This window comes from Podarcis gaigeae, assembly GCF_964106915.1.
Source record: "Podarcis gaigeae genome assembly, chromosome: 4".
Taxonomy (NCBI): Eukaryota; Metazoa; Chordata; class Lepidosauria; order Squamata; family Lacertidae; genus Podarcis; species Podarcis gaigeae.
The window spans coordinates 106,368,552-106,388,961 of NC_139677.1; the positions used below are offsets into that span (position 1 = coordinate 106,368,552).

Here is a 20,410-nt window from a genome sequence, read left to right on the forward strand (position 1 = left end):
GGCTCTCCACTGGGAGGATTCATTAGTTTTATCCTACCCAAATTGTCTGGATAGACCTGCTGAAAGAAAAACATTTTAAGCAGGCATCTCAGGGTACAGTGATGGCGCCTGCCTAATGTCACACAAGCTGCATTGAGCCAGTGTGTTAGTGTACTACAGGCACGTCCAGCAGGCAGATCGTCTGTGGTAGATCAGTGGCTCCCCCCAATGAAGCTCAACAACTTAGGCCTCCCTAAAAAAGCTCAACAGCTTTGACCTGAACCCCCTTGGGAGTTGGCCACCCCTAGTAGATGCACAACCAATAGGGCACCATATGGGAGATGGGCCCCTGGCTGCATTTTCTCTCTCTTTTGCACTTGAGCTTCCCACCAGTGAAGATGGCAGTAATCACCCAGAATGAGCCCATAATCAGCACCAGCTCCCAGGAGAGAGAGTAGGTCTCCCAAAAGCGATTCACAAGCATCCACTTAAACCTTCTCCAGTTATCTCAGCAAACACAGTGACATTGTGCAAACAAGACAGGTATTTTCATTGTACACAGCAGAACAAACCTCTTAAGACTTTCAGAGGGGTAAGTTTTGCTAATTTTCACTCAGCTTCCTTCATGGAAAATTCATTCCCTCCTCCCAAAAATATTCTTATAGCTGTTTTCAGCTGAAGGAAATCAGCTCTGAGTGCTCACTGGAAGGACAGATTGTGAAGCTGAGGCTCCAATATTTTGGTCAGCTCATGAGAAGAGAAGACACCCTGGAAAAGACCCTGATGTTGGGAAAGACTGAGGGCACAAGGAGAAGGGGACAACAGAGGACGAGATGGTGGGACACTGTTCTCGAAGCTACAAACATGAGTTTGACCAAACTGCGGGAGGCAGTGGAAGACTGGAGTGCCTGGCGTGCTCTGGTCCATGGGGTCACGAAGAGTCGGACACGACTAAACAACTAAACAACAACAACAACAGCTGTTTTCAACTGAATGGGCTGTTATTTTTCCTTGCTTAGGGTACCCGTTTCTTTATTCAACTTGTAGCTCAGGGAAGCTGTGATTCAAACCTCGCAGGGTGTTGAACTATACAAATCTATGATTTGAGGAAGCAAGGGTTGGGGCAGTGGTTGTTGCTTTAATGCCTGCTAATGGACTTTCCTTTGTGGCCTCTGTGGGAAAGAGGGTTCTGGGCTAAGTGGGCATACTCTGGTCTTCTCTAGCAAAGCTCTCCTTAAAAAAAAGAGTCCTGAATGACAGAGAACAAGGGTATGCAAACAGCACAGGCATCACAGATCCTGCTGGAGTGCACATTCTTGTTTCGGCTACATTTTCCTTCTATATCTCAGTCCTAACAGAACAGAGTTCTAATAGGACTCCAGTGCAAGAAGGACAAATGGTTGCCAACAGAGGAGGAGCAGAACCTAGTAAAAAGCATATGTGGAGTATGGTGACCATGTTCTCCAAGCCCAAATGCTTTTCTTTAGCAAAAGGTGCAACCTTGGTGCATTACTCCCTCTCCCTCTTGTTCCAAAGTTAAATGACTGGCTTGAAAAAATGGGACAGGGCTCAAACTGAGAGCTGCTGCTGACAATTTTATGGTTTTATCTTTTTTTGTAATTGGTTTTGAGTTCTTTTCTACAATGATGTGAGATAGAAATTATAGGAAATAAATAAATAAAATCTATTGATCTACCAGGGTCCATCAAGCCTCTCCCTCTTACAGTGAAAGTCACATGATATCCAATTTCAAAATATGACCAATGTTCTTTTCATTGAAAACTCGCAGAGTAGCAGTAGCCTAATGAACCTGACAACTGGATCAACAAGAATACGGCGAAATGGAACAGAGATGCTCTGATGCCAGAGGCTGGAGGCAGAAACAAAGAGTCCACTGTGTGCCATGTTGCCGGTCAATGACAGTGGTGCCCAGCAGCATCCTGCCTTCTTCCTCCTGGTGGGCATACCAGGCTTGGAGTGGGCACAGGCTTGGATTGCCATCCCTTTGTGCACCATGTATGTCATTGCAGCCCTGGGAAACAGCATCATTCTCTACGTGATCAAGACTGAGCCCAGACTGCAGGAGCCCATGTACCTCTTCTTGGCCATGCTGGCCATCACCGACCTGGTTCTTTCCACCTCCACCGTACCCAAAATGCTGGCTGTTTTCTGGCTCAGTGCTGGGGCCATTGACTTCCATGCCTGCCTGGCCCAGATGTTTTTCATCCATGCCTTCTCATCTGTCGAGTCAGGCGTGCTCATGGCCATGGCGCTAGACCGCTATGTGGCCATTTGCTACCCGCTCCAGCATTCGGTCATCCTCTCCTTGCAAGCCATAGGGACCCTGGGCAGCCTCATTCTTCTGCGTGCAGTTCTCCTCATCAGCCCCTTTGCCTTCCTGGCTAACAGGCTTCCCTACTGTGGCCACCAATTCATTTCTCACTCCTACTGTGAGCACATGGCTGTGGTGAAGCTGGCTTGTGGGAACATCCGAGCCAACGTTGTTTACGGCCTCTTTGTGGCTTTTCTGGTTGTTGGATTTGATATCTTCATCATTGCTATGTCCTATGTCATGATTCTCAAGACCGTGTTGAGACTCCCATCCCAAGAAGCTCGTTTGAAAGCCTTTGGGACCTGTGCATCCCATATCTGTGTTATTCTTTCTTTCTATATTCCAGCTCTCTTCACTTTCCTCACTCACCGGTTTGGCCACAATGTCCCCCACCATATCCACATTATAGTGGCTATACTCTACCTTCTGGTGCCCCCCACTTTGAATCCTGTTATATATGGGGTGAAAACCAAGATGATCAGGGAGAGGATTCTCACTATATTCCTTATTTCAGGTGGACAAAGAACAACTTTCAGGGAGGGCGCATAGCTCAATGGTGGCTCACAGGGTTTGGATGGAGAACCCCTTAAGTTCATTCCCAGGCATCTCCAGTTAAAACCATCTCTAGTATAAAGGCTAGGAATTATATTTGTCTGGCACTTTGGAACATCCAATGAAGCTGAATGCTGCAAGATTCAGAAGAGATAAAAAGGGCTTCCTCATGCAGTGCAGAGTCAAACTATGGAACTTCCTCCCACAGGAGGCTGTGATGGCCACCAACTTTGATGGCCTTAAAAGTGAATTCATGGAGGAGAGGGCTGTCAAAGGCTACTAGCATAAAGGTAACCAAACACGCATTGATTAATATGGTATTAAAAATAAAGAAAGATTATAAGGAAGCCAGAAGATGGAGGTTAGATACGAGGATCTTCCATAATAGCCAAACAGTAAATAAGATGGGGAAAGAATTATTAGACATATGGGAGATTAATGAGAAGGTGCAAAGTACTCAATCAATAATATGAGATAAAATAAAAGCAGTGATGAGGGGAATTAGTATTAGGGAATCCAGTAAATTGGGGGGGGGGGGGAACAAGAGATGAGAGAATTAGAAGAAGAAATTAGGAGGCTGGAAAACCAATATATTAATAGTAAAGATAAAAGAAGTTATCCATAACAACAACAACAACAACAACAACAACAACAACAATAATAATTTATTACTTATACAACCGCCCATTTGGCTAAAGATAAAAAGGAGAGAATTGGAAAATAAAGATATGGAAATAGTGCAGAGAGATTTGCTATGTGTTCACATGTGGTGGTTGTGTAAATATGTACAATTTTTTTGGCAAAGGGTGTTTAAGGAGATAACAGAAACTGGGTTAAAGCTGGCTGAAAGCCTAGAGGTAGCACTATTATCAATTTATGATGGGGTGGAAGGTTTGAAGGCTATGAAGGTCTTGCTCACAAATTTATTGACAGCTACAGGAGTTATTATAGCAAGGAAGCGGAAGGGGCAATGTGAGTATAAAATGGAAGAATGGTACAAAGAGGTGTGGGATATAGCTATCCATGATAAATTAACATGTGCTATTAAGACTGGGAATATGCAGCAGAAATGATTTTGAGGAGATATGGAAGGTGTTTGCAGAATTTGCACTGTTAAAATGGAAAAGGTCAACCCATCGCAAGAGGTGTTGAAATTTTGGGAGGTTGGATAGTTATAATGCAATAGTCTCGGGGTGAGGTGCACATTTTTATTCTTATTTATTTATTATTATTACTTTGTCATAATAAAAAATAAAAGCAAATCAAAAAGGCTACTAGCCACGTTGGCTATGCTCTGTTTCCACAGATGGAGGCAGCAATGGTTCTGAATACCAGTTGCTGGAATAAGTATCACCTCCAGCTGTGGAGGAAGAGCAGAGCCATCCTGGCTCGTTGCCATCCATAGCCTTCTCTTCCTCCATGAATTTGTCTGATCCTCTTTTTAAACCATCCAGGCCGGCTGTCGTCACTGCCTCCTGTGGGAAAGAGGCTCTTCCTGTAGTTGAAGAGCCGGTAGGCCAGTCAGTGGGGATGGCCAAGTGGAGGGAAAGTCAGAGGGCTGGACTTCAGTCCCATTAGCAACTATGCACCACCATTGGCACAGGCACAGATTCAGTCCCCTACCCCAGGTAGGTGTTTGCTTTCAATTTCAACCTTCCCACCTGGGACAAGAGTAGCCCAAGTGAAGGGCCCTGCTCCTCTCCTTTAAAGGGACAGCAAAAGGGGCATGTCAAGTGTTGGGATGTCTTTGTTTATTCCTAACCATGTATCCTAGGGATGCGGGTGGTGCTGTGGTTTAAACCACTGTGCCCGTCGGGCTTGCCTATCGCAAGGTCAGCGGTTTGAGGCCCTGTGAGGGGGTGAGCTCCAGTTGTTCAGTCCCAGCTCCTGCTAACCTAGTAATTCGAAAGCACACAGTGAAAGTAGATAAATAGGTACCGCTCCGGCGGGAAGGTAAACAGTGTTTTTGTGCGCTGCTCTGGCTTCGCCAGAAGCGGCTTAGTCATGCTGGCCACATAACCTGGAAAAACTGTCTGCGGAAGCAGACAAAACGCTGTCTCCCTTGGCCTGTAAAGCGAGATGAGCGCTGCAAGCCCAGAGTCATTCGCGACTGGACCTAAATGTCAGGTGTCCCTTTACCTTTAACCATGTATCCTAGCTGCTGATGGTGCACCCTTCCAACTGTGTAACCTGTACTTTGAGCTGATGCCGAGACCACCTGCTCATTTCATTAATAAAACTTTGGGATTTCCTGAGTTGGGAGCCTGAGTCTTTCATCGGAGGGTGGGAACTAGCAGAGCTGTGAATGCATGATGAAACCCTGAGAGGAGGCCATAAAGAGAGAAAACAGCCTAAACTACTGATCCAGAGGGAAATCTTGTGCTTTCAGAACCACTGGGGCCATCTGCACACAGGGCGGCACTGAAGAAAGCTGCATAAATGCTCCCTCTACTCTTAGAGCACATAAAGACATAAGAAGAGTCTGCTGTATCAGACCAAAGTCCAGCATCCTGCTTCCCACAGGGAAAAGCTAAGAGGTAGGACATGCAAAGGCCGATGGTTCCTCCTCCTGCTGCTGCCCCCGTGAAGCTAGCATGTTTATTTCAAGCACCTGTTGCTCAGCACCAGAAGTGAGTATCACCACTGGATTACTCTGGCTGACACCCAGGACCTTCCCTTGCCTTTGAGCACTGCACAGAGCCACATAATTTGGTTCTGTACTGGATTTTGTTAGGCTATTGCTTAGTGCGGGGATAAAAATACACCAGACCTTGATGGTCTGGGGTCTTTCTTTCTAGAGGGTAAAAATATCATTTGGGCACTGCTTTGTTATTACCGGGAAATTGGAAGGGGAGGGTGAGGGACCACCACCAATACGAGCCTTGCCTCTCCACACCACAAGGCAAAGACAAAGAGTCTGTTGCTTGCGACCTGGACCTGAACCTAAGGGAGTCAAGGTTAGGCGATTGTGGGGTGCTCCACATTGCTAAGTGGAAAGTGGCTTACAAGCACTATCTGAGTAAGTGAAAGAAAATCTAAAGGACAAAGCAATTCCCGTGAGCCTATTAGTTTAATGCAATAACAATACAGACCCCAACCGGGAGAATGTGAGTCGGGGTTTTTTAAAGCACTGGAGGATATTGGACACACACTGAACATTTTACTTTCTCTGTACTTTCTGCAAGCTGGTTTTTAGTAAATAACGATTTCAGAAAATGACATATATTTTGTTTAAAAAATTACTGTATCAAAAATTGCATGCCCATTGACTAAGTGTATGTGTGTGCATGCATAAGAAAGTAAGTAAATAATATATGCCTTTTTAAAATGCCATATACTAGCAGAATGTGCAGGAAGTTCTAGGAGAGGGTAATTTTAGAATAAAGATAATGCACTTGTTGAACCCATTTACTGGTGTACTGACCATAATGGCCAGAAAATATTGCCTCCCCTCCCCTCGAAAAAGAACTCGACAAACAGCATCCGAGAGAACAATGTCATTCTGTTAGGATATTTCCAGAGTTATGTGCAAGGGAACATATACATATATACAGTTCCAGTAGGAAATGCAAGAAAAGCCTGTTTTCACAATGGTCAAACAGATGCCTGTTTCCAGTAACTGGCATTCAGAAGCACTGCTGCCTCCAACTTGAGTGATAAAATGTTTTATTCTATGTCTTTGCCGCGGGATCCCATTCACCCAGTGCTTTACCAGCTGTACTGGCTCCCAGTGGAGTACATGTTCAGGTTTAAGGTGCTGGTTTTAACCTTTAAAGCCCTATATGGCCTAGGACCCTCGTACCTACGGGACCGCCTCTCCTGGTATGTCCCATGGAAGACCTTACAGTCTGCAAATAACAACACCCTGAAGATTCCGGGCCCCAGGGGACTTCCGGGTTGGCGCCTCTGGTAATGGAGACTGTAAGCTAAAGTCTTGGAAAGCCTACTGTAAAGGACTAAATTTCCATCGGTAGAAAACATTAAACCCCCCTTGGAAGCAGGAGAAGAGGGGGGAAGTTTTGGATTGTGTGTGCCTGCAGGAGAGAGCGAAGAAAGTTAAAATACCACCGCTCTGAACCTGGAAACGGGCTGCTAGTAAGACTGACGTTTTTGGATTGAGTTACAGATAGGTAGCCGTGTTGGTCTGCCATAGTGAAAACAAAAAATTCCTTCCAGTAGCACCTTAAAGACCAACTAAGTTAGTTCTAGGTATGAGCTTTCGTGTGCATGCACACGAAAGCTCATACCTAGAACTAACTTAGTTGGTCTTTAAGGTGCTACTGGAAGGAATTTTTTGTTTTTGGATTGTTCATTGATAGTGAATAGAACGTTCGCTGACAGCTAGCTAAATAAGAGAGATAGTTTCCATTCTCTCCGTCTGCTCTTAAAAAGGAGTAAAAGTAACTTAAAATTGAAACTAACTTTATTGTTTGAACTGTGTTTAAAAGGACTAATACAAATAGAAACTGTTTCCCTCTAGAGGAAGCCTTTGAAACTGTTATAAGAGCTGAGCTGGGGGAATTTCCAGCTGTAAGATAAAAAGCTGTGAGATTCTGGGACTGACCTTGAATCGGTCAAGAATGTTGACAGAAGAGGCCTCACTGGAACAGCTTCACAAGAAGCTGGATTTAAATATAGAAAGTATAAATAATTTGGGACAAAAGGTGAACATCAATACAGAAACTATCCAGAAATTGACACAGGAATCTACTTTGACATGGCAAACTGTGGAGAAGGCTAGGCAGAAAGCTGTTGCCGTTGAACCTAAAGTAACACAATTAGAGAGAGAAAGAGTCCCAGCCTCACAGACGCAACTTGATGATCATAAGTTGATGCCTGTCATGATTGAATCTAAAGAAAAACAGATTTTGAGGATCAGAGCCCTGCTTGAACTGGATTTGATGGACTTCCTCACACAGGAATTTGCTGTTTCTTGGGACCTGGACTTGGGTCAAGAAGAGACTAAAATTGTGAGGGCCTTCAGACTTGGAAGAGAAGGGGGAAAAGAGAAGAACAAAATAAGAGACTGTTGGAACTACCAGAAGGACTTAGAAGAACAACAGTCAAGAGAGGAAATTTTTAAAGACGTTCTGAAATACCTTTTGGATCTTAGGTCTAACTATGGAGATTTGGTTGCCCTGTCGAGAAGGAATAAAATCATCTTTAGGAGGGAGTTTCCCCAAGATCTACTCTTCAGCCTCAAAGGAAGGAAAATAAAAATATGATCAGTAGAAGACAAAGCAAAGTTCCTGTATAAGCACGAAGAAGACTTGCAGAAGGGACTTGGAAAAGAGTTAAGAGCCTCGGACAGAAGATCACCAGGTTGATGGACTATATGGAATTGGCGGAAATGACTGGCAGAATCCGAGACCAGGGAAAAGAGACGGTGGAAGAAGATTGGAAAAAGTTTAAAGACTATTTATAGAAATATTTGTAAAATTGACGAATGTTGGAAAAATGTTGGATTGAAGTTATATGGTTTTAGTAGAAATGTTATAAGGAATTAAGTATAGATAGATTATTAGAGTATTAGGGAAAAATAAGGTTAGAATATGTTAAGATAAATATGGGACAGAAAACAGAGAAAGATGGATAGGAATTGCTGAAACAATTAACAGAAGTGGAATACAAAAAGGGAGGTGTGAGGAGTTCGTTGAAACAAGTAAATGAAAGATATGACATTGAAATTGTATGATGTGTGTTTTAAATTGTTTTTGTTTGGTTTTATTTAGTTTATTGTGTTAGTGTTGTGTTGTGTAATGTTTATACATTGTATTGTATTGTTTTCTTTTTTCTTCTTTTTTCTTTCTCTCTTTTTTTTGTGTTTAAAAGTAATAAATATTATTTAAAAAAAAAATCCGGGCCCCAGGGAGATTAGACTGGCCTTGACCAGAGCCAGGGCCTTTTTGGACGTGACCCCGGCCTGGCAGAATGCTCTCTCACAAGAGACCAGGGCCCTGCAAGATTTGACATCCTTCCACAGGGCCTGCAAGATGGAGTTGTTCCGCCAGGCCTTTGGTCAGGGTTCAGTCTGACTCATTTTCTCCTTGTATAAGAACAAGCATGAAAGAGGTTTCCCAGCCCGCTCACAGGTCCTTATAATATCAGTGGAAACAGTTGGTCCTGGCAAGTATTAACCGCTTTCAATTTTAACCTGAGGATTGTTATTTGTCCAGTTTTAACTTTAACTTTAATTTATTTGAGTTAATTTTGGGATGCATTTTAATCAACTGATTGCTTGTTTTTATGCATATTGTATTATTTATAAGATGTTAGCCACTCTGAGCCCAGCTCCGGCCGGGGAGGGTGGGGTACAAATACAAAATCATCATCATTATTATTATTATTATTACATGACAAAGGTTGGGAGTTGTTGGGGTGGGAAGAAAATGTCAATAATAGAGAAGTGGCTCAGCAGCATCTAACAACGTTTATCTCCCCGCTTTCTTCCATGCAACTCAAGGCTGTGTCTGTAGGGATACCCACTCCACTTGATATGAGAATAGGGGAGACACTTGCCCAGAACACATAGCTGCCCTTCACTGCACCAAATGTCAATTATGATAGATGTGCTTCAGCCCCACTGGAACCAATGTGGAAAGTGTAGCACATGACTTAAGTCCTATTTGATTTCAGTGGCAGCTAAGCACAATTCACTGGGTGCAACCCACACTATCAAGATTTCTCTAAGAGAGCTTTTTTTCCCATGCTTTATTTTCAAGTAAGCACAACTGTTTACCATATTATGTGTTTTTGTGTTTTTATATTGCAAACTGTCCTGTAATCCTCAGATGAAGGGTGGTATATAAATGTAATTTAAACAAAAACAAAATTTGAACTCAACAGGGTTTACTGCCACATAAATGAGCAGGGGCTTGGCCTGCTAGAATGAAATATAGACTCATAGAATTGTAAGGTTGGAAGGTAACCCAAGGGTCATCTAGTCCATCCCCTTGCAAAGCAGGAATTAAAGCCCAAAATATCCCTGACAGATGGCCATCCAATCTCTCTTTAAAAACACCCAGTGCAGGAGAGTCCGCCACCTTCTAAGAGAGTCCATTCCACTGCTGAACAGCTCTTTCGAAAAGCTCTTCGTAATGTCCTATCCACCAGAGAAGCAGGAAACCAGCTTGGTCCATCATCCATGAGATGGCCTTTTAGATATTTGAAGATGGTCATCATATCACCTCTCAGTCTTCTCTTCTTCAGGCTAAGCATCCCCAACTCCCTCAACTGTTCCTCATAAGGCTTGGTTTCCAGACCCTTGTAATGCCTAGCTTTCCCTAAGTCTACACCTAAGGGAATCCCTAATTTATGCTATTCATACGGACACCTTTAAAGTTATTTAGCATGGGAATGCCTTTGTTGTTGAGGATCCACAAAGTTCACATGCTGTCTCAATTTGTGGCTCTTCCCTCCACTGCAGCCAGCAAGACTATCCATGTGCCATGCCTGCCATGAGTGATGTCTGTATTTAACGGGAGCTATGCCACCCCCTACTCCTTTATCCTGCTGGGTATCCCTGGTCTGGAAGCGTCCTACTACTGGCTCTCCATCCCTCTTTCTTCAATGTATGTCATCACATTGCTAGGAAACTGCACCATACTGTATACAATCAAAACAGAGCAGAGCCTCCACAAGCCCATGTACATCTTCCTCTGCATGCTCGCTGGCATAGACTTGGTGCTCTCCACCTCCACCCTGCCCAAGATGCTCTGCATCCTCTGGTTCCGAGCTGGGGAAATAGATTTTGGTGCCTGCATGGTCCAGATGTTCTTCATCCACTCCTTCTCCATCATGGAGTCGACAGTGCTTGTAGCAATGGCCTTTGACCGTTACATAGCTATTTGCAATCCTCTGAGATACGACTCCATCCTAACCAACCCACTGCTGGCCAAGATTGGAGCAGGGGTCATCCTGAGAGGCACAGTCTTCATCATCCCAATCATCATCTTGGCAGCCCGTCTTCCATACTGCCAGACCAACGTCATCCCCCACACTTACTGTGAGCACATGGCTGTGGTGAAGCTGGCCTGCTCAAGCATCCTGGCCAATGTTGTCTATGGGCTTCTGGTGGCTCTCCTCGTAGTGGGGGTGGATTTGCTGTTCATCACTTTGTCCTACTGCATGATCGCCAGGGCTGTCATGGCTCTGCCGTCAAAAGACGCCCGCTATAAGGCTTTCAGCACCTGCGCACCTCACGTGGTGGTGATCCTGGTCTCCTACACCCCAGCTCTTTTCACCATCTTAACACACAGGTTTGGCCATCATGTTCAGCCTCATGTTCACATCCTTCTGGCCAACTTCTACCTTCTTTTCCCACCCATGCTGAACCCCATTGTGTATGGTGTGAAGACCAAGGAGATCCGTGAACGAGTGATTCACATAGTTCTCAGGAGGAAGCGACCTACATAACAACAAGCTCTCAATAAGGGCTTGCAGTGTTGAATACAACATCTAGAAGGCCGCAGGCAGTAAAGAAATATTAAAAATAGTAAGGCTGTAAGCACTTTTTTTTTAATCCCATGTTTTTTCATCTTAACGGGTGGCATTCAACTGACTCTTACTCAGAATAGACCCATCAAAATTAATGAATATGACTAAGTTAGGCCCATTAATTTCAGTGGATCTACTCTGAATAAAACTTAGCTGAATACCACCCAAAGCCTTTTTGTGCTTTATTGATGTTATATCTGGTGTTCAACATAACTGTGAAATTGTTCGTGCTTCTGTAAGTATATACAGTTTTATCCAATGTTAAGTCCTACTCAGAGCAGAATCATTGGAATTTAATGGTCACGAGTAACTTAGGGTTAATGGCTTCCAGTAGCACCTTAAAGACCAACTAAGTTAGTTCTTGGTATGAGCTTTCGTGTGCATGCACACTTCTTCAGATACACACTTCTTCGTGCATGCACACGAAAGCTCATACCAAGAACTAACTTAGTTGGTCTTTAAGGTGCTACTGGAAGGAATTTTTTTTGTTTTGACTATGGCAGACCAACACGGCTACCTATCTGTAACTTAGGGTTAATGGGTCTATTCTGAGCGGGACTGGCATTGACTATAGCCCATAATTTACGGAATATGCTTAATTTGTTTTATCCTCTCTGCAGCTGCATTTATGTCAAATTTAGATTCATCTTTTTAAAATGTGTTTGCAATTGTTTTACATGAATTGTAAGCCCCTTATATGGTTTTTGTTATACTACAAGTTTTGTGTAACTTTTTTGTGATACAGTAAATAAATATTTACTGGTGGAGTCTCTTTCTTTGGAGGTCTTTAAGCAGAGGCTTGACAACCATATGTCAGGAGTGCTCTGATGGTGTTTCCTGCTTGGCAGGGGGTTGGACTCGATGGCCCTTGTGGTCTCTTCCAACTCTATGATTCTATGATTCTATATATGTAGACAGCTCAGAAATCCCTGTACCCGGAACCCTATTGTACCTGCCATAATTCCCTGTCATGGTCACAAAGATCTCCAGACTCTTAAAATGAGAGGGAGCCTGAGACAGGCGGATGCCAAAAACAACACTAATAGAGTTGAAAGGGATCCTGAGGGTAATCTAGAAATGGATGTAATACCCCAGGTGTGGCCTAACGAAGGAAGAATAGAGCAGTACGATTACTTTCCGTGATTGGAATACTATAATTCTGTTGATGGTGTCTAGAACAGCACTGGCCTTTCTTTGCTGCTGCATCACATTGCTGATTGACGTTAAGCCTGTGGTCTGCTAAGACCCCTAGATCCTTTTCACATATACTACTGGCAAGCCAGATGTTCCACATATTATATTTGTGCAGCTGTTTTTTTAAAAAAATAAATAAATAAATCCCCAGTGCCATAAAAGGAAGAACTACCCCAGGTTAGAAGAAATTTTAAGTAGGAAAATAGATAGGAGAGCTTCCCCACTCATAAAGGTACTTAGATCATAATGTTGATCTGGAAAGTGAAGAGTGTGCCTGTGTGTATGCTGGAAAAAGTACTCTTGTTCCCAAGAGCACCTGTTGGCTATCTAAGGAAGAACGAAGAGGGAGGCATCCATGCCCACAGAGGTCTTTGAAAGCAACTGGCAGAGGCTGAAGGGAATTAGAAGCCTCCTCTTGGGTGCTGACCAGACTGACCTATAAATAAGACCTGGCAGAAGTTCCCTCCACCGGATCCTAGAGAGGCTTGAGGGCACTGGGCACAACATGGCCACTTCTTCAAAGGGAGATTCTGCAATCTGCTAAGGTGAGTGACTATATTTAGCCTCAGGCAGGTTATATCACCCAGGTGCTGTTCCCCTATAAGAGCTGGTGATGACTCCTTCAGGTGGATGCAGAAGCAGTATGTAAGGCAGAGGTGACCATCTTCATAGCCTGTGTCTTCACCCAGCCAGTGGGATTAGGCTTTTTAGGGCTGGAATTACAGTCAATTGCATGAAAAATACATTCTCCCTTGAAGACCTGCTGAGACTTTGGATCCAGCTTGGAAAGTAAGCTGGACTGGCTTTTAAAGGCAGGGAAGTGTACGCTGAGAGGCAAAGGCTGCTGTTAAAACATCAATTGAATCTTCTAGCTGAAAGCCCCCTTGCTAGGACTAGGGCCATAGATACAGCAATGCTTCTGAACTCCAAGTGCTAGAAACCATGGGAGGTGAGAGAGGTGGTCCTCAGGTGCTTCTTGCAGCTTTCCCACAGGCATGTGACTGGCCACTGTAAGAATATGATGCTGGACTAGTTGGGACCTCATTGCCCTGATCCAGAAGGGCTCATCTTATATGCATACTGTACTCTCTAAGGAAAAGGAAGAGCGAGCTTTCAACACATAACTGATATGTCCAACAGAGACATGCCATGTCATAATGTATTAGGCAAATGGATTCTGTAGAAGCTGGCAATACGAATTTGACATCTAGCCCACAGATTACCTGTGTAAAATCCACAAGGGATTTTCTTGTTGTTTATAATAATAATAATAATAATAATTTATTATTTGTACCCCGCCCATCTGGCTGGGTTTCCCCAGCCACTCTGGGCGGCTTCCAACAGAGATAAAAAATACACTAAAATGTCACATATTAAAAACTTCCCTGAACAGGGCTGCCTTCAGATGTCTTCTGAATGTCAGGTAGTTGTCCATCGCCTTGACATCCGATGGGAGGGCATTCCACAGGGCGAGCGCCACCACCAAGAAGGCCCTCTGCCTGGTTCCCTGCAACTTGGCCTCTCGCAGTGAGGGAACCGCCAGAAGGCCCTTGGAGCTGGACCTCAGTGTCCGGGCAGAACGATGGGGAAGGAGACGCTCCTTCAGATATACTGGACCGAGGCCATTTAGGGCTTTAAAGGTCAGCACCAACACTTTGAATTGTGCTCGGAAACGTACTGGGAGCCAATGTAGGTCTTTCAAGACCGGTGTTATATGGTCTCGGCGGCCGCTCCCAGTCACCAGTCTAGCTGCCGCATTCTGGATTAGTTGTAGTTTCCGGGTCACCTTCAAAGGTAGCCCCACGTAGAGCGCATTGCAGTAGTCCAAGCGGGAGATAACCAGAGCATGTACCACTCTGGCGAGACAGTCCGCAGGCAGATAGGGTCTCAGCCTACGTACCAGATGGAGCTGGTAAACAGCTGCCCTGGATACAGATTTGACCTGTGCCTCCATGGACAGCTGTGAGTCCAAAATGACTCCCAGGCTGCGCACCTGGTCCTTCAGGGGCACAGTTACCCCATTCAGGACCAGGGAATCCTCCACACCTGCCCGCCTCCTGTCCCCCAAAAACAGTACTTCTGTCTTGTCAGGATTCAACCTCAATCTGTTAGCCGCCATCCATCCCCCAACCGCTTCCAGACACCCACACAGGACCTTTACCGCCTTCACTGGTTCTGATTTAAAAGAGAGGTAGAGCTGGGTATCATCTGCATACTGATGAACACCCAGCCCAAACCTCCTGATGATCCCTCCCAGCGGCTGCATGTAAATGTTGAAAAGCATGGGGGAGAGGACAGAACCCTGAGGCACCCCACAAGTGAGCGGCCAGGGGTCTGAACACTCATCCCCCACCACCACTTTCTGAACACGGCCCAGGAGGAAGGAGCGGAACCACTGTATGACAGTGCCCCCAGCTCCCAGCCCCTCAAGACGGTCCAGAAGGATGTCATGGTCGATGGTATCAAACGCCGCTGAGAGATCCAGCAGAACTAGGAAACAGCTCTCACCTTTGTCCCTAGCCCGCCGGAGATCATCAACCAGTGCGACCAAGGCAGTTTCAGTCCCATGATGAGGCCTGAATCCCGACTGGAAGGGATCCAAATGGTCCGCTTCTTCCAGGCGTGCCTGGAGTTGTTCAGCAACCACTCGCTCAATCACCTTGCCCAAGAATGGAAGGTTTGAGACTGGGCGATAATTGGCCATCGTGGCCGCATCTAAAGATGGGTTTTTAAGAAGCGGTTTAATAACCGCCTCTTTCAGCGGGTCTGGGAAGGCTCCCTCACGGAGGGAAGCATTCACCACCCCACGAAGCCCATCGCCCAGTCCTTCCCGGCTAGCTTTTATAAGCCAGGATGGGCAAGGATCCAGGAGACAGGTGGTTGGCTTCACTCGTCCAAGCAGCCTGTCCACATCCTCGGAGGTAACAGATTGAAATTGATCCCACACAACTTGACCAGACAGGACTCTAGCACTCTCCCGCCCCGGCCCTGCTCCCACGGTGGAGTCTACTTCTTCCCGAATCTGAGCGATTTTATCTGCAAAAAAATTTGCAAAATCATTGCAGGAGAACATGTGGCCCGTACTGGGCCCCGATGTTACAGGTGGTTCCGCTAAATTGCGAACCACCTGAAAGAGTCTCCTGCTGCTGTTTTCTGCAGATGCAATAGAGGCGGTGAAGAAAGTCTTCTTTGCCGTCGCTATCGCCACTTGGTAGGCTCGACGTTGAGCTCTAACCCGTGTCCGGTCAGATTCAGAATGAGTTATCCGCCACCGGCGCTCTAGCCGTCTCAACGATTGTTTCATTGCCCTCAGATCCGTGGAAAACCACGGAGCTCTCCGGGCTTCATGCAATCGGAGAGGGCGCTTCGGAGCCAAACAGTCAATAGCCCTGGTTAACTCCACATTCCAGCGGGCCACCAGGGAATCGGCTGAAAGGCCATCAACATGGGATAAAGCATCCCCAACCACTCTCTGGAAACCATTTGGATCCATTAAGTGGCGGGGGCGGACCATCCGAATCGGTCCCACCTCCCTGCAGAGGGGATGGGTCGCAGAGAAGTCCAGTTGCACCAGGAAGTGGTCTGACCATGGCACTTCTTTCGTTTCGCTTTTACTTAGTGTCAGATCACCAACATCCGTAGAGGTAAACACCAGGTCCAAGGCATGTCCGCGGCTATGGGTTGGGCCAGACTTATTCAGGGACAGCCCCATGGAGGCCATGCTTTCCACGAAGTCCCGAGCGGCCCCTTGTAAGGTCGTGTCGGCATGGATGTTAAAATCCCCTAGGACGACCAAGCTAGGTGTCTCCAGGAGAACATCCACCACGACCTGAAGCAGCTCGGGCAGGGAATCCTTGGTGCAGCGGGGAGGTCGGTACACCAAAAGGAATCCTGTACTGCCCCTATTGCCCAACTTCCAGAACATGCACTCAGAAAACTGGGTCTTCCCAATAGGACGCCTGGTGCAAACTAATGACTTCCTAAAAATCACTGCAACCCCCCCTCCCCGCCCACATGACCTGGGTTGCTGTGCGTAAGAGAAACCTGGTGGACAAGCAGCGGCAAGGACAGGCCCATCTGCTTCATCCAACCAAGTCTCTGTTACACATGCCAGGTCAAGTCCTCCATCCATGATCAAGTCATGGATGGCAGTGGTCTTATGAATCATTGACCTGGCATTGCACAGCAACACTTTCAGGTCATGTGGGTATCCCTTGCTGATTCTAGTATTCATCCGGTCAGGACCAGACCCAGAGGCGTTTAACGTTCTCCACATGCACACACCCCTGGATAATTCCACAGGGTAGAGCATCGCATCAGAAACAAGCCAGGAATAGACAGGCAAAGCAGATGAAGCAAAGCGGGTGAGACTTCTTTTTTTGATGTATCTCATGTCAGAATCTCCCAAACGTCTCTTCTGTTTCTTGCTACCTGATGCCTTTAACTGGAGGTGCTGTTAGGAACTGAGCCTGGGACTTCCTGCATATTTATTTATTTACTTACAGTATTTCTTATATTTATATACTACCTTTTATTTCAAGGAGCTCAGGGTGGTGAACCTGGTTCTCATCTCCCCATTTCACCCTCCCATCAACCCTGTGAGGTAGGTGAGGCTGAGAGACAGTGACTTGTCCGAGATCGCCCAGTATGTTTCATGGCCAGGTGGGGATTTGAACTCCTGGGCCGAGTAACTGGACTATGGGTCCTCACTATTTACATATCCAGTTGGGGAAAGCTGCATCTGTGAACTTTTGCCGGGTATCCAGCTGTTAAAGGCCTCAAGAGCCTTATCGCCAGTTGCTACTGTTATACCAGCAGAGTAAGAAGGTGCAAATTTTTCAAAAATCAAATTTGCGCAATAGTTGCTCAGGTCAAAGCAAATCTTTCCCCTGGAGCAGAAGGGGCAGGCTGAAGAGTATCACAGAATCATAGAGTTAGAAGAGATCCCAAGGATCATCTAGTCTAACCCCCTGCAATGCAGGAACAGCTAGTGAGGAACGACTAGGCAGGAGACAGCAGAAGCAGCTGGGGGAGGGTTGGCTGAGATAACTATACACATTTTGCTACTTGACTAAATGAAGAAAATATCACTGAATGCTCAATTAACGTTAGTGTCCTTTAATTGTAGGCAGCCAGGCACACTAGAGGATAAACGGCTCTGAGTATCTATCACACTCCTGAGTGCTGTTACCCAACACTTAAATTTTCAACTGTTGTATCGCTGCCGACCTTCACCATTAGGCCATGCTGAAAGCTTGTTGTTCTTCCTGCCAGCAGGAATGGGGTTGAGCAACCAGGCTAATTTATACCTGCTGGTGGAAACAAGACCTCAAAATGGTGGTGTGAAATTTTGCTGGATGCAGAACATGCCCTTTAACTGTTGCCTGCCTCCCACACCTCCAGATTAACAAGAAGCTTCTCCTTTGCACAGGCCATAGGAGGAGTCCCAAGGCTCCTCCAGTCTAATATGTCTGCCTTTGGCGGCGCTTACAATGGCACCCTCCACCCTTCAATCTTCCTCCTGCTGGGGATCCCAGGGCTGGAGGCGGCCCACATCTGGCTGGCCATCCCCCTCTGCTTCATCTACGTGGTGACTGTGTTGGGGAACTGCACCATCATGTTCGTCATCTGGGTGGAAGAGACCTTGCATGAGCCCATGTACTTATTCCTCTGCATGCTGGCTGTCATTGACCTGGCTGGATCTACTTCCGTTGTGCCCAAAATGCTTTGCCTCTTCTGGTTCGGCTCACGAGAGATTCGCTTTGAAGCTTGCTTGACACAGATGTTCACCATCCATGCGCTGTCCATCATCGAGTCGGCCATTTTGTTGGCCATGGCCTTTGACCGCTACATGGCCATCTGCCAGCCGCTGCGCTATGCGGCCATCCTCACAAATCCTGCCATCGTGAAGATCGGCTGCCTGGCGGTTGCCAGGGGGGCCATTCTGACTGCCCCATTCCCCATCCTTGCCAGCAGGCTGCCTTACTGCCGAACCAATGTGGTCCCCCACACCTACTGTGAGCACATGGGTATCGTCAGGCTGGCCTGCGCTGGCACTGTGATCAGCAACATGTACGGCTTGACCGTGGCCTTGCTGGTGGTGGGCCTGGATTTAACGTTCATTGGTGTGTCCTATGCAAAGATCATTGTGACCGTGCTGAGGTTGCCATCTCGGGAAGCCCAGGCCAAGGCCTTCAACACCTGTGGCTCCCATATCTGTGTGATTGTCTTGGCCTACACACCTGCCCTCTTCTCCTTCCTCACACACCGCTTTGGCCACAATGTGGCCCCCTACATTCATATCCTCATCGGCAACTTCTATATTCTGGTGCCTCCCTTCTGCAATCCCATCGTCTATGGTGTGAAGACCAAGCTGATCCGTGACAAGGTGGTCGGCTTACTCCTGAGGAGAAAAGATGTCTCCTAAAAATAAATAGAGGCTAGTGACGCATCTGGACACTTACTGGTGGGGCAGTGAATGCCAAAAAGAAAAAAGAAAGGACACAAATCCAGTCGCTCTTGGTCTTGGACCCAGAATCATATCTCTTATGAAGTATATGAACATTTAGAAAATTCCCATAATTAAAATGTGCACTAAAACAACACAGTAATTAAAGCAGGAGAAACTGGCTGAGAGATCAAGGGAAGGCAGGTGCAGATAGGTGCCAACACACAAGGGGTCTCTTGTATTTCAACAGAGAGTGCATTCTATTACACCAGGGCCACCAGTGTCCCCTAAAAACAAACAATGATTACCGTAGGTCAAGACAAGATTTGTCAAATTTCATTTGTTGATCTTAATCCCCTTTAGCAGGTACCGGAGGGGAATACAATCTTTCAGATAGTTCAAGGTGTTGGTCCTAACACACAAGTCCTTATGCAGCTCAGGACCAGGTTACTTGAGAGTTATTTCTTATCCACACAGTAGATCACTGTAGTCTGCAAGAGAGTATCTTTTGCAAGTTTCAAAGATCTCAAAAGCCTCAACTCAGAGCAAGGCTTTTAGAACGGCTGTCCTTGGTCTGTGGAATAGGGTACTTTTCGAAGGTAACAAAAGGTACCTGCTATCTGCACATTCTGAAAATGACTGAATACATTTTTGTTCCAACAGACATTCTCAGTTGGATAAATGGATCTTTACCACAAAACTTCATTGTGTTTTTGCCTGTATTTAATTACTGTATATTGTGTTTAAATTGAGACAGTGGTTTAGAGGATAATAAATAACAATAATAACAACTTGTACAGAGTTGTTTAGGGCTTACACACACACACACACACACACACACACACACACACAAGGCCTTAATACTGGCTTGCTGACTAACAGGCAGCCAGTGTAGATCCTTTAGCATGGATATATGTGCCTGATAAACGGCCCTACACACCACTCACGAACTCAGCGTTCTGCACCAACTCCAGGCGCACATACCAGGGCATATGTCACAATGGCCTAGGGACAGAGAAGAAATTTGAATCAGTTTGCATCTAAAGGCTAACCTAAATAACTTGCAGTTCACAAAAAATAATAATAATCCAAAAAGCAGGCACCCTTCGAAATTCACACTTCTCCAGATTTTGCAATGCAGTTCTCCAACCAAGTTATGGGTATAAGAATGCATGTACTGGGGAAAGTGTGTGAGCAAATGCATACATCACTGAAAATAACATACAAAGATACATCAGGGGAAATATGCTTAGCAAAATATGTGTGTTAGGTGAAACTGCATATGGTTCTAATTCATACAGGGGATTCCCACCATCACCACATATCAAACATTGTATGTTCAAAAGCTTTTGAGGAGGTTGCAAGACCTGGAAAAAGCTTTTGTATTTGGATTTCCAAGCAAATGAATG

At 45.7% G+C, this 20,410-nt stretch overlaps 4 protein-coding genes across 4 annotated transcripts in view; all 4 read left to right on the plus strand.

Annotated features, from left to right (window-relative positions):
* LOC310843317 (uncharacterized protein) overlaps positions 1-20,410 on the plus strand; it is a 164,028-nt gene that overhangs the window by 120,207 nt on the left and 23,411 nt on the right. The window lies entirely within an intron of this gene.
* LOC310843624 (olfactory receptor 52R1-like) lies at positions 72-4,829 on the plus strand. The gene has a single exon (XM_083737252.1). It carries the CDS (start codon positions 1,883-1,885, stop codon positions 2,858-2,860), a length of 978 nt encoding a protein of 325 aa, XP_083593378.1. The 5' UTR covers positions 72-1,882; the 3' UTR covers positions 2,861-4,829.
* Positions 8,722-11,675, plus strand: LOC310843651 (olfactory receptor 52P1-like). The gene has a single exon (XM_083737286.1). The coding sequence runs from the start codon at positions 10,328-10,330 to the stop codon at positions 11,276-11,278; it is 951 nt and encodes a 316-aa protein (XP_083593412.1). The 5' UTR covers positions 8,722-10,327; the 3' UTR covers positions 11,279-11,675.
* Positions 16,818-19,303, plus strand: LOC310843638 (olfactory receptor 52P1-like). Its single transcript, XM_083737270.1, has one exon. The coding sequence runs from the start codon at positions 18,021-18,023 to the stop codon at positions 18,978-18,980; it is 960 nt and encodes a 319-aa protein (XP_083593396.1). The 5' UTR covers positions 16,818-18,020; the 3' UTR covers positions 18,981-19,303.

What these genes read in the sequence shown, in the direction of transcription:
- LOC310843651 (XM_083737286.1), top strand. Translation starts at nt 10,328, where the DNA reads ATGTCTGTATTTAACGGGAGCTATGCCACCCCCTACTCCTTTATCCTG.
- LOC310843638 (XM_083737270.1), top strand. Translation starts at nt 18,021, where the DNA reads ATGTCTGCCTTTGGCGGCGCTTACAATGGCACCCTCCACCCTTCAATC.
- LOC310843624 (XM_083737252.1), top strand. Translation starts at nt 1,883, where the DNA reads ATGTTGCCGGTCAATGACAGTGGTGCCCAGCAGCATCCTGCCTTCTTC.